The 17,777-nt window shown below is 33.1% G+C and overlaps 2 protein-coding genes across 3 annotated transcripts in view; both read left to right on the forward strand.

Annotated features, from left to right (window-relative positions):
* LOC145326347 (uncharacterized) overlaps nt 1–12,260 on the forward strand; it is a 51,251-nt gene extending 38,991 nt beyond the window's left edge. For both annotated transcript variants that reach the window (XM_080169656.1, XM_080169657.1), the window contains exons 27-41: nt 2,871–2,981; nt 3,404–3,553; nt 4,304–4,416; nt 4,718–4,831; nt 5,402–5,525; nt 5,957–6,064; nt 6,320–6,482; nt 7,055–7,160; nt 7,638–7,726; nt 8,358–8,464; nt 8,707–8,832; nt 9,030–9,117; nt 10,172–10,271; nt 10,811–10,886; nt 11,537–12,260. In XM_080169656.1, the coding sequence (XP_080025782.1) occupies nt 2,871–2,981; nt 3,404–3,553; nt 4,304–4,416; nt 4,718–4,831; nt 5,402–5,525; nt 5,957–6,064; nt 6,320–6,482; nt 7,055–7,160; nt 7,638–7,726; nt 8,358–8,464; nt 8,707–8,832; nt 9,030–9,117; nt 10,172–10,271; nt 10,811–10,886; nt 11,537–11,644 (1,683 nt within the window). In that variant the 3' untranslated portion in view covers nt 11,645–12,260. The remainder of the gene's footprint in view (nt 1–2,870; nt 2,982–3,403; nt 3,554–4,303; nt 4,417–4,717; nt 4,832–5,401; nt 5,526–5,956; nt 6,065–6,319; nt 6,483–7,054; nt 7,161–7,637; nt 7,727–8,357; nt 8,465–8,706; nt 8,833–9,029; nt 9,118–10,171; nt 10,272–10,810; nt 10,887–11,536) is intronic.
* Nucleotides 12,248–17,777, forward strand: part of elg1 (enhanced level of genomic instability 1) — a 39,504-nt gene continuing 33,974 nt past the window's right edge. The window contains exons 1-10 of the mRNA XM_080169655.1: nt 12,248–12,332; nt 12,816–12,968; nt 13,274–14,177; nt 14,428–14,531; nt 14,862–15,021; nt 15,534–15,618; nt 16,072–16,140; nt 16,729–16,812; nt 17,093–17,156; nt 17,440–17,580. Of these exons, the coding sequence (XP_080025781.1) occupies nt 12,286–12,332; nt 12,816–12,968; nt 13,274–14,177; nt 14,428–14,531; nt 14,862–15,021; nt 15,534–15,618; nt 16,072–16,140; nt 16,729–16,812; nt 17,093–17,156; nt 17,440–17,580 (1,811 nt within the window). The 5' untranslated portion in view covers nt 12,248–12,285. The remainder of the gene's footprint in view (nt 12,333–12,815; nt 12,969–13,273; nt 14,178–14,427; nt 14,532–14,861; nt 15,022–15,533; nt 15,619–16,071; nt 16,141–16,728; nt 16,813–17,092; nt 17,157–17,439; nt 17,581–17,777) is intronic.

Genomic DNA, 17,777 nt, shown 5'->3' on the forward strand with positions numbered 1-17,777 from the left:
TTAGGTCAAGGAACTCAAATTCTGAGCGAAAATTAGCATTAGACTAACCTGAAGCTAACCCCCCCGGGCTAGGTTGGTTTTCTGCAGGGCTTAAGAGCATTTACCTAACCTAACCTAGAAACTTACTTATATTTTTACAGGTTTTTTTCTTGAATAAACTGTGTCTATTAATGATGACTTTATTTAAGATGATCCAGCAAGTCGGGGACCGACCCCAGCGGGCTAGGTGGGTGGCCCGCAGGGGTTAAGTGCATTTTTTCCAATATATATGTTGTGATACATCAAATTATAAGTTTTTTAGGTCAGTAACTCAAATTCAGAGCTAGAATTAGCATAAGACTAATCTGAAGCTAGCCCCAGTGGGCTAGGTCGGTGGCCCGCAGGGGTTAAATGCATTATTTTTAATATATATCTTGTTATATATCAAAATATAGGTTTTAAGGTCAAGAAACTCAAATTCAGAGCTAAAATTGGCATAAGACTTACCTGAAGCTAACCCACGCGGGCTAGGTAGATTTTCCGCAGGGATTATGTACATTTTACCTAACATAATCTAGAAACTTACTTATTCTTTTTGTTTTTTTTCCTTGAATAAACTGTGTCTATTAATGAGGACATTATTTTAGATAATCCAGCAAGTTGGGGACCGCCCCCAGCGGGCTAGGTGGGTAGCCCAGAGGTGTAGTGCATTTTTTCTAAAGTATGTGTTGTCATACAATTATACAATTATAGATTTTTTAGGTCAAGAAACTCAAATTCAGAGCTATTTTAAGCATTAGACTGACCTAAGGCTAACCCCTGCGGATTATATTATATCATCCTCATACTAAAGTAACAGGATGTCTGTGTGTTTGTTCCGAAGGAACTCGCTAACCGCTGAACCGATCGGGTTCTCCTTAACAGGGTAGCTTCTCATAGGTCCTGGGAAGGTTTATAACTATTTTCTTGGGGGGTGGGACACTCCCAACTCCCAAAAAAAAATAAAAATCCTCACCCAAATTTTTTTTTTATTTTTTTAACTAAAATAAAAAAAGAAGGGGGAAGGGCACCCCCCAAAAATTTTTTTTTACTTTATTTTTAAAATTTAATATAAAAATTGGGTTATCAAATTCGACTCCCCCCTTCTCAAGTGCCCCTAGAGGCCTCTAGGGGCGTAGCCGCTAGTTTTAAATAAAGTCCTCATTAATAGACACAGTTTATTAAAAAAAACCTATAAAAATATAAGTAAGTTTCTAGGTTAGGTTAGGTAAATGCTCTTAAGCCTTGCAAAAAATTAACCTAGCCCGGGGGGGGGGGGGTTAGCTTCAGGTTAGTCTAATGCTTATTTTCGCTCAGAATTTGAATTCCTTGACCTCAAAAACCTATATTTTGATATATAACAAGATATATATATTGGGAAAAATACACTTAACCCCTGCGGGCCACCTACCTAGCCCCCTGGGGTCGGTCTCCAACTTGCTGGATCATCTTAAATAAAGTCCTCATTAATACACACAGTTTATTCAGAAAAAAACCTGTAAAAATATAAGGAAGTTTCTAGGTTAGGTTAGGTAAATGGTCTTACGCCCTGCAGAAAACCAACCTAGTCCGGGGGGGTTAGCTTCAGGTCAGTCTAATGCTAATTTTCGCTCAGAATTTGAGTTCCTTGACCTAAAAAACCTATATTTTGATATATAACAAGATATATATTGGAAAAAATGCACTTAACCCCTGCGGGCCACCAACTTAGCCCGCTGGGGCTAGCTTCAGATTAGTCTAATGCTTATTTTAGCTCTGAATTTGAGTTCCTTGACCTAAAAAACCTATAATTTGATATATAACAAGATATATATTGGAAAAAATGCACTTAACCCCTGCGGGCCACCAACCTAGCCCGCTGGGGCTAGCTTCAGATTAGTCTAATGCTTATTTTAGCTCTGAATTTGAGTTCCTTGACCTAAAAAACCTATAATTTGATATATAACAAGATATATATTGGAAAAAATGCACTTAACCCCTGCGGGCCACCAACCTAGCCCGCTGGGGCTAGCTTCAGATTAGTCTAATGCTTATTTTAGCTCTGAATTTGAGTTCCTTGACCTAAAAAACCTATAATTTGATGTGTCACAACATGTATATTGGAAAAAATGCACTTAACCCTTGCGGGCCACCCACCTAGCCCCCTGGGGTCGGTCCCCAACTTGCTGAATCATCTTAAATAATGTCCTTATGAATAGATACAGTGTATTTAGGTTAAAACCCTAAGAAAACACAATTTAAGGTAAGTTTCCACATCAATATAGACCAAAAAAAGCCTAAATACTCCATTTCCGCAGGGTTTTTCTTACCTAACCTAACCTAAAAATAAAAAATTTTGGATTTTTTTGCCATTTAGATGTAATACCTATAGGACTAGGCTTATATACCAAGTTTGAAGGGTCTAGCTCAATATTTAGACCATTTTGCTCACGGATTAAGAATAGATGTCATTACGCACCCCCCCCTTATTGGTTAAAATGTTTATACACTTCAAGATTGAAAGTAAACATTAATCAAAATGCAATATACATAGCAAAAGTTTTCGAGCCAACTAATAAGAGAGAATTTAAGGGTTCCCGTGTAGTGTGTATTTCCCTTGTGTTACTTTGCTCTACAATTACAATCAACCATTATTAGAAAATACGAGGGTGATAACCTCAATAAAAACGAAGCTAGACAGTTCAGACTGTCGGAGAAACGAGTTAGAGTTACAGTGTTTCTTTTTTTGAGGAAAAAGAAGTTCATTTTAAAAAATTAGTGCTTTTTAATATCTAGAAAATTTTATAAGGCACTTAAAATATTTGCAATTGTCCTTGGTTTTATGATTGTATGAAGTTTATCAATATTTTTAGGAGAATACATGGCATCTGAAAGGAGTGGGTGATCTTATCAAGACTAGGACCACTCTTATCATATGCCCTGCTTCACTTATTGGTCAGTGGGATAATGAAATCAAGAATAAGGTAATTTGTTATTTTAATACAACTTATCATTTTTGTAATCTATATAGAATTGTTATCTTTTCCTTGTACTTTAAATAAATATTTTATTTACATAATTCCCATTGTTCTTTTTGTAAATATTAAAGCAGATGTGTTCAGACGGGGCGTCGTAGCTTAGTGGTAAGGTAATGCATTAAGATAAGTTGTTGAGAGTTCGAGTTCAAGTTCCCATGTGGAAACTCGAATTTCTCAGTTGAATACATTCACGCAACTTCCCCTGGTTGTGTACGAAGAGAGATTATTGAGTAATTTAGACACATAATATCATATCATTGCAACCCTTATCCCAAGCTCCTAAAACAGCTAAGGGAGGTATCAATGTAAAAAATCTTGACTTTTCCTTAACCAAAGCTATCCAGATTCCAACTATCTTATTTGTATAGGTAAAGTCTGGAGTGTTAAGAACTCTAGTATACCACGGGCCAAAAGCAAGAAATTGTACAGCAAGAGAGATGTCGAGATATGATGTCATCATTACAACTTATGGAACTATTTTGTCAGAGGTTAAGACAGAGTTGGGCGATTCTTTCAAGGTTAGTAATGCTTTTTTTCCTGCTGGGAATAAAAAAAATCAACTCACCCGGTCATATAAATTAATAGCTTTTCTGAAAACATCAACATATTTGAGATCTCCATAATACATCAGTTTATACATCTATTAGTCCAATAAGAGGCATAAGCGCCATACTGAAATGTATGTTTAATGTGTATCTTATTTGCAGATAGGCTTTGTTGACTTTGTAAAGGTTTCGTGGCTTAATAATATTATATATTATCTGTCCATCCATTTAATGTTTGTTTGACTTTCTCGAGGCCTTTGATAATCAGTTGATGATTCTTATTTGTTATCTAAAACAAGAGAGCATTAGTCATTACTGATTAGGGCAAAATTTCATCATTGGGTTTTTTACCATTCAGTTATTTGCTGAGTTAAAAAATCAAAAGCCTAAATCTTTTGTATTCTTTGGACTCGTTTTGAGAGATCTTACACTCTTGAATGCCAACTCCTTCCCTCCAAGGAGGGAGGGGACGTTGGCCTGTCTATTAAACTAGTCCCGAAAGTTTTATAATTCTTATTCGTTTGCTTAACTACTTTGGGAACTTTAAATGAATATTAATTGCGAAATAAAATTACAGAAGAGATAATTTTGCGTATCATCATTGGAGTTGTACATCAATTTATCATCCATTGTCTTATCTTTTTTGATTTCTCCCCTCCCTCCCTCCCCTTGCAAAAAAATCTTTTCTAAACATCATTGATCAAAATTATCTTATTTTATCAGGAAACAAAAAAGCTTGAGTCACTCGGGGCTGCAGAGGAAGTAAATGCCAAGAGTGGAAAGATTCTATCTCTAGGTTTTGAAAGAATCATTCTGGATGAAGCCCACGCAGTCAGGTTATATATTTGAATTAAGTTACACTTATATACAAGTAACAAAATGTTTTATCTGTCTGTCTTTCTGTTACTTAAGGTCTTGCTAACCGCAGGATCGACATGGTTCTCCAATTCAGTAAAGCTTCTTATAGGCCCAGGAAAGTTTTTCACTTTTTGTTGAGGGTACCTCAACCTTCCCAAGAGAAATTAATGTTGTTTATTCGAAGAAAAGTGACGCGCATCTCTAAAAGATTCTTTGCTTTAGGATTGATATTACTGTTGTTATTTCCAAATTTTAATAACAAAAACTCTTTGTTTGTAGGAACCCAAGAAGTTTACAATCTCAAGCTGTGTGCAAATTGCGGGCCCGCAGGAGATGGGCTGTCACCGGTACACCTATCCAGAATAAAGAGTTGGACCTTTTCTCTTTAATTAGGTAGGCTTTTACCATATCAACCCTCTTATTATTTCTAGAATAATACTTTAATTTAAGAGAACTTATTGCGGTTGTACTGTATATGTACAGTACAAGCATTCAATTTTTCAAATATTAAACAAAGGGGGGGTTATAATTGTTTATTTAATTAGGTATGTGAAAATGAAACTAGGATTGGTGTAAAAACAAAGTATAATGTTGATCATTATTTGCATATCATTTTAAAAAATGGGAATTGAATTAAACTTTTTTTTAAATGGGTAGAAAATAATTGAACAATTTTTAAAAAATACTAACCCCCCCCCCCCCCCCCATTTAGTAATTCATAACCTATTATATCTAAAATCTTTATTATTCTTGTGTTATTCAAGAGTAGCCTAAGATCTTGCTAACCACTGCACCTATAGCACCTATATGGTTCTCCTTTACAGTGAAGCTTCTTATAGTATATTCAGGGAAGATTTATAACTCTGCTTAGATAATCGACTCTGGAAAAGAAAACTTTAAGAAAAGTGAATGTTCAACAAGCCGCCATATTAGTATGAGATGATTAAGCAATTCTCTTTTCAGATTCTTGCGTTGTTCTCCGTTTGACGAGTATCAAGTATGGAAGAAATGGGTTGAAAACAAATCTGTCCAGTCCATTGAGAGGATGAATCATCTAGTCAAAAGCTTGGTCCTCAGGAGGACAAAGGTAGGATTAAAATCAAAGACAGGATGATTTTTTAAGTACTCGAAGTTTATTGATTTTATGTTTCTGATTTAGTAACAGAAACGTGATTTTTTTGACATATGAATTTATGAAATCATTCAATGGTAAAGATTAAGCTTTCTTTAAATGGGCTTTATAATTAATTTCTAGGGGCTTATAGTATTTTTTGCTAAGTTTTCATTCACGCTTTGATTAAGATCTTATATATATTTATCCTCTTTTAAAAAAATAAAAATCACATTTTTAAATATTTTTTTTGTGTCTCGTAATTTTAGTTTTTTTTTTGTATACGCAGAAAACATTTGCTTTTTTACTGTAGTCTACTTCATTTTGTTCACATTTGCCTTTTTGATGCTAATGAAAGCAACCAAATTTTTTTGGTATAAAAAAGCTAAATATTGTATCTGTATTAGGATCAGAAATCAGTACTAACTGGCAAAGTATTAGTGGAGCTTCCGGATAAGAATATCATGACACATGAAATTACTTTGTCTGAAGAAGAGAAGAAAGTTTATTTGGAGGTGATTATTTTATTCAGCATAACGTATCATCAATTTGTCTATGTTGGCATTTTAACCCTCGACTAAAATTGTGCAAGTTTGGTCTTCTTCGCGCATTTGCAAACACAGTTATTTAAATTTATGATTTTTTGTGTCAGCTATTCTAGATCAACTTAAGGTTTTTTTGGGGAAGGGCTTTAATATCATGGTACAAAGAAAAAGCCTATCTACAAAATAATTAAAATGATAATCTTTAATTATAACATTGCATTGCAGGTTGAAAAATTCGGTAAAAGTGCTATGGCCCGTTATATGGACCAAGGCGAGGAAGATGATATACGGAGGGAAATCGGACTTGGCGGCGGCGGTGGCACCGGTTTTAGCATTAGCGGCGGCGGTAACACAGGGAACAGTGACTTTGCCTTTAAACCTTACGCAGGTAAATTCTGTTGTTTTAACATTGCATTTTTTTTTATTTTTGTAGTGATGCTTCTAAAGTTAAATAAATCTTGTTGATTTACTTTTATTAAAGATTTGCATTTGGTAGTCTGTAAATTAAAATTTAAACTTCCTTGTTGTCTTTTAATATCTTAATTATCTTAAAACAAGATAATACAAATTTTGCGACGCTGAAAGTAAAAAAAAAACACTTTTATAACCAATTAAGTAGGTATAATTTGTTATCCTAAAGGACAAGAAAATTGTGTTTATTGTATGTCAATCTATTTCATTTTAGAATTCAACCTTAGGATGGTTTTAGACTATTTTGCCCTTTTCTTACTTACTACTTTGAATAGAGAGCTCTTAGATGCTTGGGACGCAGCCACTAGTTTTGTATTATGTAATTGGTAGTTTTCTCAAACAAATTAAGTTAAATTATATATCTAAAAAGGGAGTTTTTGTAGAAGAAAATTCGTCCAAATTTTCTAAGAAATATGATTAAAATAATATTTAATTTTTAGACGAAATTTCCTTAGTACAAGGCAGCCAATACAAATATCCTTTGTTTAGATGATGAGAAAGTGAAGACTCATCACTTGTTGACCCTGCTGTTGAGAATGAGACAAATCTGCTGTCATCCAGGTCTTATCAAGGGAATGCTTGACCAAGAAATTAGGTAAATGAACACAAATAAGACAAAATCTCAACTCACCCAGTCATTATAAAAAGCTTGTTCTGGAAGCATCAACATATTTGAGACCTACATAATTCCATCAGTTCATACATCCAATAGACAAATAAGAGAAATAAGCGCCATCCTGATATGTAGGTTTTGTGTGTGTCTTATTTACAGATAGACTTTATGAGTCTTTGTTAAGGTTTCGTGACTTGATAATATATTATCCATTTATTGTTTCCTTGACTTTCTCGAAGCAGTTTAAAATTCTTGGTTATCTATAACAAGAGCGCATTACTGATTAGCTTAATAATGAACACGGACAAAATTGTTTTTCAGTAGCACAGCAACAAGGTCACAACATTTGTGTCTGTTTTTATTTGCCTGGATTGTATGTAGTTTACTTGAGACAAATCGACCTACAAGCTATTGACAAACTTTGGAATAAGCTGCGGTTCTAATATTCATTTTGTTCAGAGCTGCCGAGGGAATTGAGGAAGAAGGGGAGGACATTGATCTTATTTCCAAACTAGAAGACATGACTATCAACAAGGAGGAGAAACCAGGTATGGAAAATAGATATAATACATAGGTGTAGTTAGAATCATAAATGTAAGATATGACAACAAAACAGACGATCAACTTGGAGTACAATTTAACAATATAGAATCATTCGAGGCAAACTTTTTTGGGCCTAAAATGTGTATAGTTTATTTTTTTTCTTTCCATTAAATTATGATTCTCTAATTTGCATGGTTCTAATTGCCTCTAAAGCTGAACTTTAATTGTCTGTTTTTGTGCTTATCAGGGGCTGCTAATCAGCCAATTTATTCCATTTGAAATTGCCGAAAATCAAATATTTTGTTGGAGTAAAACTTATTTTTGTGTAAAGGGAAGTGGGTAAGAAGGGGAGAAAAAAGAGAAGGGGGTTGAAGAGAAATTTTCACTTCGAATTGTTTGTCAGAATCACATTCCCTTTTACCTGGTGCTTATAAGCTATCATGGAAATCTTTTATTTTGCTTTTAGTATTTTTTTTCTGAACCATAAGAAATAATATTCTGTCCTTTTATTATTTTTTTTCTGCATTAAGTAATAAATGAGAGTAAAAGTATTTTTTTGTGTCTTATTATATTTTTGAAACAGTATCAAAATATTATTTTTCATGTACACGAATTTCATAACTAATCTTGTTTTAGAGGAAGATAGTCCTGGAAAAATTCTGCAGATGGGTAATCCAGTTTTCAAAGAGAGTTCTGTTAGCAGCAAAATTTCAACTGTTGTCGCTGAATTAAAAAGATTGAGGGTAAGTTTTTATTATAAGTATCATAATATTATACAGTACGGGATCTTCTAATAATTGGGGAGACCATTCCCCATTTTCCTATATCTAATATTTGTTAGGAAAAGAAATTTTCAATTAGATAATTCTACAATTACATGTATGTTAAACAGTTTTTTCTCTTTGGGGAATGGTGGTTGATTTTTCTATTTTGAGAGTTGTCGTCACCCCCTTGTGAGACCATTCAATGAACATTTATTGTACAGGAGAAAGCTGAGACAGAAGAGGCTCATGAGAAAGCTGTGGTTGTCTCCCAGTGGACTTCCATGCTCAATATTCTCAAGCATCATATCATTGAACAGGGACTCAAGTTCACAGAAATCACTGGACAGGTAACGGACAGTATGAGTCATAGAGTATATGCTCGTCAGTCAGAAAAACTGTCCTATCTATTAATTCTATGTCTCAGAATACTGTCTGACAATATTGACAATAAAAAATACTCATAGGCCAATTAAATCTTAATCATTTGTTTTATGTGAAGAGATAAAATCCTCTTTTTTGGTGATATTTCATTTTTTTTATTTAGGTTAACATATCTACAAGAGCAGACATAGTTGAAAATTTCAATAACAACAAGAAAGGTCCCCAGATAATGCTTCTGTCTTTGGCCGCAGGTAGGTTTAGTCAAAACAAGGATTATTAAATCTTCAAAAGCGAAGAATGATAAATTAGATTGTCGGACAACCAAACATCAATTACAACTTCAACAAATATTCAAATATTGATAATATTTAGATGATTGGACAGAAATTCCATCACAAACTCGTAAAATTGCAATTAAGGACACTTGAGAAATTTATTTTTTGAAACATTAAGTAATCAACATTTTAAAGTGGACGATAGGACAATTCTGACATGCTAAAATTAACGAGCGGAAAACTGTAGAGAAGATTCTATTTTATAGATGTTATCTTGGTTTTATTTTAATACATATTCAGGGGTGTATATTCTACATGGGATCCCTTGCTCAGGGGGGGGGGGGGGGGGGGAATAAAAAATAAGTGGTTGGAGGGAAAAAAAATGTAAAAATCAAGAAAACTGAAAACATTTTTTCCATTTCCGGGGGGGAATTATCTTCTTGGTGAAAAAAACTTTTAAAAAGGTGTGGTAGGAGGCATAGGCGTCCAAGGGGGGGGGGGGTAATGGGCCATTTGGCACCCCCAAAATTTTGTGAACAATACCCCCCCCCAAAAAAAAAATTACCCCTATCTTGAGGGTGCCAACGATTTTGGGGGGGGTATTTACCCCACCCAAACGATTTTTGGGGGGGTAATTACCCCCCCCAAAATAAATGTTCTTTAAAAATTTTTTTTGGGGGGGGGTATTTACCCCCCCCCCCCCAAATTGAATGTTCTTAAAAAAAAAATTTTACCCCCGGGGTAAAAATTTTGGGGGGGGTAAAAAAAAATTACGCGCGCCATTTTACCCCCCCCAAACACGAATTACCCCCCCCCCCTAAAATTTTTTACCCCCCCCAAAAAAAAAGCTTGGACGCCCCTGGTAGGAGGGATAAAATAAATAAAAAATAGAGTTCTTTAAATATTTTTCCATTTTCCCCCAATTGGTGAGAAAAAACTAGTGGGTGAAGAAAAATAAAAAATTTTGTAGCAGGGGAAAAAAAATAAATCTTGTGCAGAATATACACCCCTGTACATATTTTATGTAAAGGTGGGGTTGGATTGAATTTGGTTGGAGCCAACCATTTGTTTTTGTTGGACATGCACTGGAACCCACAGCTGGAAAGTCAGGCGTGTGACAGAATTTATAGGTATGTGCTTTTAGTAGTTAAAGAAACAAACTGTAATAACACTAGGAGATAAGTGAAAACACATTGTCCTATTAGTTGTTTTCAAAACTTTGGTTACTTTTTAAAAAATCTATAATTGTCCGAACTTTTTAACCTAACAGATTGATATTCAGAAGGGGTAACTTGATGAACGTTATTGGGGATATTAAATGAACATCAATTTATCGTCTATTGTCTCATCCCTTAAGATCCCTGTTCAATAGTGCTTACTAAGTTATATATCATATACAGAACATAGACAGACGTCTTAGGGTGATTGGGTAAAGGGGGTGTTTACCCCTTCACCCCCCCCCCCCCCTCAAAAAAAGCCTGGACGTCCCTGATCTCGATATTCCCTTGAAAACAACATATTCATTTTATTCATTTAAAATCAAGAATTTGCCTTGGGGGGGGGGGGGACAAAGCTTTATAGAACATGCTGTGTGCTCTTAGAATTACAGTAAAATCATATTACAGCATGATAAAAAAAATATATAATATATACCTAATCATTTTTACAGGGTGGGACAAATCAGAGATGTTTGTATTCACAAGTTTTTAGTCAAAGAAACCGTGGAAGAAAGAATTTTTAAACTTCAGGAAAATAGAACCATCTTCTTTATGATATCAATATAATATTTTGCGAATTCATTGATTCAATTTCTTCCTAATTTTTTTTTATAGTAAAACAACGTTTCTTATATATCTGCTTAAAATATATTTTTCTCGTATTCATTCGAATCCGGTAGATAGGAACCGGTTCTCATCCATACGAAAAAACTATGTCTAGCATCGTATTATATCCAGCTTTCTGCGAATATAAAATTATACAATCATAAGTTTAAAACCAGTTTTTTAGCCCGTGCCTTCGACACCTCGCGGCTAAAAAACTGGTTTTAATCTTATAATTGTACATTCTATATCCGCGGAAAGCTGTTTATAATACGATGAAAGAAATAACTATTCTTTAACTTAAATTTTTATTGGTACTTATTGTAATCTTTAGTAAGACACTAATAACAAAAGTTTTTAAGGAAACATTTAGATGATTTTTTCAAAATATATTACGAGTTTTTTTATTAAAAATATTAACCTAATGTTTTATTTCTAATAGAAATTCCTTAATAGACATAATCAAGGGTAACGACATCCATAACAATTCCTTATGGTCGTATCTCATCCCTGTACAATTACATGTAAACACTTAAATGAATACAACAAATCACCTTTATGGTTCTATATGTGCACAGAACAAGAAGCTCAAGTTAGCTGACGATGTCTTGAGTGGAACTAAGAAACGTGGAGGAAACCAACTCTCATTGGACGATCTCAAATCTCTGTTCGGTGTTGTTTAGATTTCACAACATTTTCAGTCCATTTTGTATCAAGTTAATGTAGTTAATGACTTCGATATATTTAGTGAAAAAAATTAGTGTTAGCCAATTGTGCTTTTTTGTATTATCTTTTATATTTTATACAGCTACAGTTGATGTTTTTTGCTATTACCTTTTTTTAAATTCTGTTTGTATGTTATTAAAAATATTTTATCGTTTTTTATTAACTCTGGACAAATGAAATCATCTTACCTATATGTAAATGTTTACGATCTAATTTTCTAATATTTTATAAAATAATTTAAAATTTTATTTCTATTTATACTATTTTTGTTGCCTTTTCAGTATCTTAGTTTAATACATGACACTTTCTTTTTTTGGTGTTTAAGCATTACCGCATTATGTCATATACGCAAAAGAACAAAATACAAATGATCTTTTAAGAAAGTTTTCATATCAGAATTGACACCAAAAGTAAAATATAGGTAATACTATGTTTCTGGTAATTTGAAACCTTGATACATTTTGCGTACATGAAAGTACACCTGATTTTAAAAATCTCTGTGATAAATTCTTGTGTCTTATAACATTGTACCTAATATTTTAAAATTTACTCACCAAATTATTATATTTCAGATTAGAATGGTAGAAATTTAGCCAGAATGGAAAAGAAAAGCACTTTGTTGGCATTTTTCAAGCCAATCAATAGGTAAAATGTTATTGATAATAAAAAAATGATACTTACATTATTTTCTCTTTGCAGTTTGGATTGGAATTGTGAAGATAAAACATTTCTTGTGTGTTTCAATAGAAGGAAGACATTGTTTGTGCGAAGATCTTTTATTCCATTGTGTCTATAAACGCCCAAAACATAAAGATTCACATAAGGATTTACAGCATGACTTATAAAATGTATATTTTAATTTCCTGATTAATTATAAAAATAAGCCTATGTTCTTGTTCTCTATTTTTTTCCACATCAGATTATATAGAAATGTTTTTCTTCATCAATTAACAGCAGATATTTTAAAGCCAAAGTTTGGAGAAAGTGCTCGAGAAACTGAATACCTACCTATTGCTAAGTGTTACTTTGTTTTAGAATATGCATCTTTGTTTTTAGTTTTACCCTTAATGACCCTTTCCCCAATTTTTCCTGCTGTAATTATTGTTGTATGTATATAATATATTTTAGTGGTAAAACAGTAGAGAAACCCAAGGAGAAAGAACTGAATGAAGTAATAGAAGACAAGAAAATAGTCAACAATGAAGTAACTAACAAAGATGGCAATCTTGATGCATCCAATATTAAGACGCCAACTGGCACTGAGGCTCCAAAAGAGAAAAGGTAAACTACATATAATAATTTATCCTTTTTTTTATGGCTTATAATAATGTCAAAGGACCTTTTAAAAAAAGACAGTTCTTATCATTTATATGGCCTAAAGGACTTCTAAAATAATGGTCTCCAAAAAGTTTGCCTCCTACTTTATGTTTTCAAAAAAAAGGGGTTTTGTTTGTTTCTCGGCAGTAAATATTGCTTTTCTTGGTTATTTTAAATGAAATAAATGATAATTTTTAGTCCTACTATGGGATTCGTATGTCTGACACTACCTACAATTCTATACGAGAAATCAAAAGATTACTTTATAGGAAAAGAAAGGCAGTTGACGATGTAGAAAAATCCGAGTCCAAGAAGAAACTGAAAGCTGACAAACCCTCAACGCCTGCCACTCCCTCCATCCACAGCTTTTTCAAACGTGTAAACAATACCCCAGTTACAACTGCTCATGATAAATCTAAGACTGAACAACCTTCTGAGGAGATCACTAGGACTGAGATTGCTGAAGATGTCAATGAAAAAGTTGTCAAAGAAATTGAAACTGACAAAGTTGAAACTAATATTACTGAAACTGCAATTGAATACGAAACTGGTGCTAGAAATACTAGTCCAATTGCCTCGAAAGATGTAAAGCCAAGGAAAAAGTCTTCCAAAAATATTAAAAAGGCTGATATCAACGACTCAGAAGTTGTAATAGACGAAAACTCTATTGATAAAACTGAAAAGGAAAAAGGTAAAATATCTGCAAACATATTTGGCAAGAAAGCTTCAACTAGAAGAAGTAAGGAACGAGTAAGACATGATTCTAATGATAGTGATGTTTCACTTGAATGGCAGGATGATCCTAATGATCTTGATTTTGATATCACTGAAAGTGATGAGAAAGCGAAGGTTAATAAAGCTGCAACTACCTCTAAAGAAGATCTGGACAAGAAGCAAAGATCAATCAAAGATGCCTTTTCAGCAATGTTTCAGAAAAAGACAAAAACAGTTGAATTAAAACTTGACAATAATCTTGAAACTACTGAAAATACCACAATAGATGAAGCTAAAGATGAGGCCAAAATCTCTGTAAATGTTAATGAAGAGAAAGTTCAAAATATGAATGCTAAACAAGAAGCAAAAGCTAATAATAAAGAAGAAAACATTAAGGAGAATGATGAAGCTAATAATGAAACGGCTGAGACAAAACAATTAACTGCTCTTCAAGTAAAGGTTAGTCCCAAAATTTTCCATAGAAATGGCGGAACATAAGAATTAATTTATTTGGTATATATTTATGGATCTATTAGCACATAAAGAAGGTGGATGTTCCACTTTTTATAAATAATAAAAATAAAGTAATCCTTAGAGATGTAACACAGATTTTAGGTTTAGATTTAAAAAGTGGTGCATCTGCATATATTGAAATGATCATGATGTATTTATTGTTTTGTTTTCAACAATGTTTCATGATAATTTGTAGGATGCATGTTTGATGAAAATGTTATCAGCTCTGAGTGCTGTAGCCGATGATATAGATGAAAATGTCGAGGAGGAAGAACTTGATTTTACACCAAGAACTAAAAAGTAAGAATTTCATCATCTAAATAAAATAGCTTAAAACCATTTCTAAGATAAGCAAAGCAGTGATGATATTTTGTTTTTTCGTTAATATCTTGCTAGCCACTGAATCTACCAAGGGTGTATATTTAAAATCTTCACAAATCCCCCCCCCCCCCTAATTAAGGGATTTTGGGGTCTGTGGATTGAGAACAAGTACCTAGTTTTTTGCTGATTTCTCAAATTTTTGGGAAAAAAATGGGTAACCAAAAACCAGTTTATCTGTTTATGAGATCTTACTCTAAATGTATATAAGTTGACAAACATCCAGCTACTAATATGAATTGGATAATTAAGGAAAAAGAAGAAAGTATTCACTCCTGTCCTGAACCCATCCAACAAAACCAATTCATTAGTTGAATCTCCGAGAACACCACATACAGTCAACAGAGCTGTAGTGGCTAGAAGAAATTGTTTAGAGTTTGCAGATAAAGAGAACGAGAAGGAGGAGATTAAGGTAAAAATTCTATTTGTAATTTAAAAATTCAAAAGTTTTGGGATGAAAAAACTGTAGCTTATCAAAGTTACAGAGTTTGTGCCTGAGTTTATTCATACTCTGAGAACAAAATTTCTGAACCAACCCAAAACGATATTTTTATCATTTTTATTTTATTGTGTGTTAGTATTTGCGTTGATTATGTTAAGAAAGCTTTGTCTGTTAGGAGAAAAAAAATTTACACGCCATTTTATTCGCTAGTGCCAATTTTTTAAAATTCACCAAGAAAAGAAAAGTTGCATTGATTTTAGTAACCAAAGTCCAAGAGAACCAAAATAATGAATTTTAGATCCATTGTTCCATCCTATAATAATATCCCTGGCTTATTATAATGACAAACAATATTAAACTATGACCTCTTGTAGTTTTATCAGAATTTTGTCGATTTATTGTATATTTTATTATTTCTACATACAAGTTTTAATTACTTAGACAAGGTATTGTAGAACAGAACTTATTTATATAAAATTAAGGAACAAATAGAAGCAAAGAAAGAGTACTATACAGTCGTGTGCAAAGGAATTGAAGGAAAACTTTACATGGACAAGTTTATTTCAGGTAATCAGAATTAATGAGGGAGGAGGGGTGTATTTCTGACAATCTTTGTCAATATTACCTATGTTAATTATATTTATATTGGGGAGGGGGAGTTTGAAATAAAATATTTTTAGAAGGGTGGGGGGGGGGGGGGGGATGAAAAAATAAACAGTACTGGAAACATGTATTTCCCCTTCTTGAGGGAAAAAATTAAGAAAAATATGTGGAAGAGGGGACATAAATAAATTAAGGAGTACTTAAAACTTTTCCAATTTTTTTACCTTCTTTGGGGGGAAAACTAGGGGGGGGGGGTGAAATATTTTGCAGCAGGAGAAAAAATAAATATTGTGCAGAATATACACCCCTGCAATGTCAATCATTAAAATGAACCCCCCCCCCCCCCCCACAAAATATGCTGCCATAAGATTAAGAAGAATTTATGGGAAGATTCTTTTATTCGGTTTTCTGTTTAAGGTGGAGTTGGAGATTGTATTCTGTACAACGGAACATTTATGACACCAAACAAGTTTGAACTTGAAACAGGTAGCCTTTAATTTTGAGTAGCTATGCCAAGTTATAATTTACTCGTCAGTTTATCGGTCTGTTTCTTTAAAGGGCCAATCACAAGCTTTAGTAGGATATTAACAGTGATTTAAAGGCATTAGACAGTGACCGATAAATTGATGTACATCCCCAACGATGATACACAAAATTACCCCTTCTGTATGTTTCAGTTAGTGGTTAAAACGTTTTTACACTTAACTTCATGAACAAACCAAGCAAAATTAAATACAATAATAGTCCCCTAAGTGATCTTAAATAAGTTGTTAATCCAATGAATAAGAATACGAAATTATAAAATTTTAGAGACTAGTGTAAAAACAGCCTAATGTCCCCTCCCTCCCTGGTAATAGCATGATATCTTTAAAAAATGCACAATAAACAATTAGAATCTAAGGATAATAAATAAAGTTCGTTTTATTTTAGAAATTTAACACAATGTACATGGAATTTGCAGGTATTGTATCACTGAATCACTGAAAACATTGCAATATTACTTGACAATTACCTACCAAGGTTAAGATCCCGTTTTAATTGTTCCTGTGATTTTATGGAACAATTTTGTTTTAGGTTGTCGAGGCAAGAAGTACAAACAATCTTTGTACATAAATAAGAAACCCATGGTCTATCTATTAAAAGATCTTGGATTAGAAGGTTAGTAATAAAGATAATAAAAATTTGAACAAAAAATTTAAAGATTAGTTATTTATCGCATCGTATTTAGTTATATACAGCGTATAATAAAATGAAAAAAAATATTAGATTAATTCCAGTTTAGTTGGCCCCGGGGGGCCAAAGGCAAGAAAGGCTCTACATTTATTTCTAGTTTACTTCGATGTTATTAAGTTTATTTTACTCCATGATTACGTGATATTTAAAATAACATTAATCACCCCTTCAATCTTATTCCCCATTCATAAATTTGTTTGTGTAGGGCAAACACTGAAAGGTTCTGCACCCCGAACTCCTGGAGGAGGTCGTCCAAGAGCAGATTCTAGGTACATACACACACACACAAATAGTTTGTTTAGAAGCTACTCTTTAATTAGGGTATGTCCATCCATAGTCTCATTTTAGTTTTACTAAGTTTTGTTGCTTTAATTTGGGCCATTTAGGATAGGTCTTTGAATGTTTGTTTACATTCACTAACCTATGGTCATTATAATGTTATTGCAAGTTGGATAATTTTTAGCAGCTTTTAAAAATACTTCTACCTTAAACATTTTTCATAATTATTACCCCTTTGGTATACAATAAAACAATGCGTGTATGTGTGTGTAGAGCGGATAGTAGTGGACGAGACACACCAACATTAAGCAGTGGTAGGGCCACACCATGTAGTGGCAGAGCAACACCAGTCAACTTGCCAGCCACTCAAAAACAAGAATCTGAACACAGTGTCAAACAGAAATCAAAAGAAAAGTAAGTTTTATTTAAGTAATTTTTTTGATAAAATACATACAATGCCCTATAAAAATGGTTTATATTAACGGTTAGTATTTCTACAAAAATAATAGACTAGATATCTTATAATCTATTTCAAATAACCCGTAATACCTAATTTATGAATCTTTTAGACGTCCTTAATACTGTAATTTCGTAATCTATGCAATATTTAC

This window comes from Acartia tonsa, chromosome 8 (assembly GCF_053477335.1).
Source record: "Acartia tonsa isolate MP-2025a chromosome 8, ASM5347733v1, whole genome shotgun sequence".
Classification (NCBI taxonomy): domain Eukaryota; kingdom Metazoa; phylum Arthropoda; class Copepoda; order Calanoida; family Acartiidae; genus Acartia; species Acartia tonsa.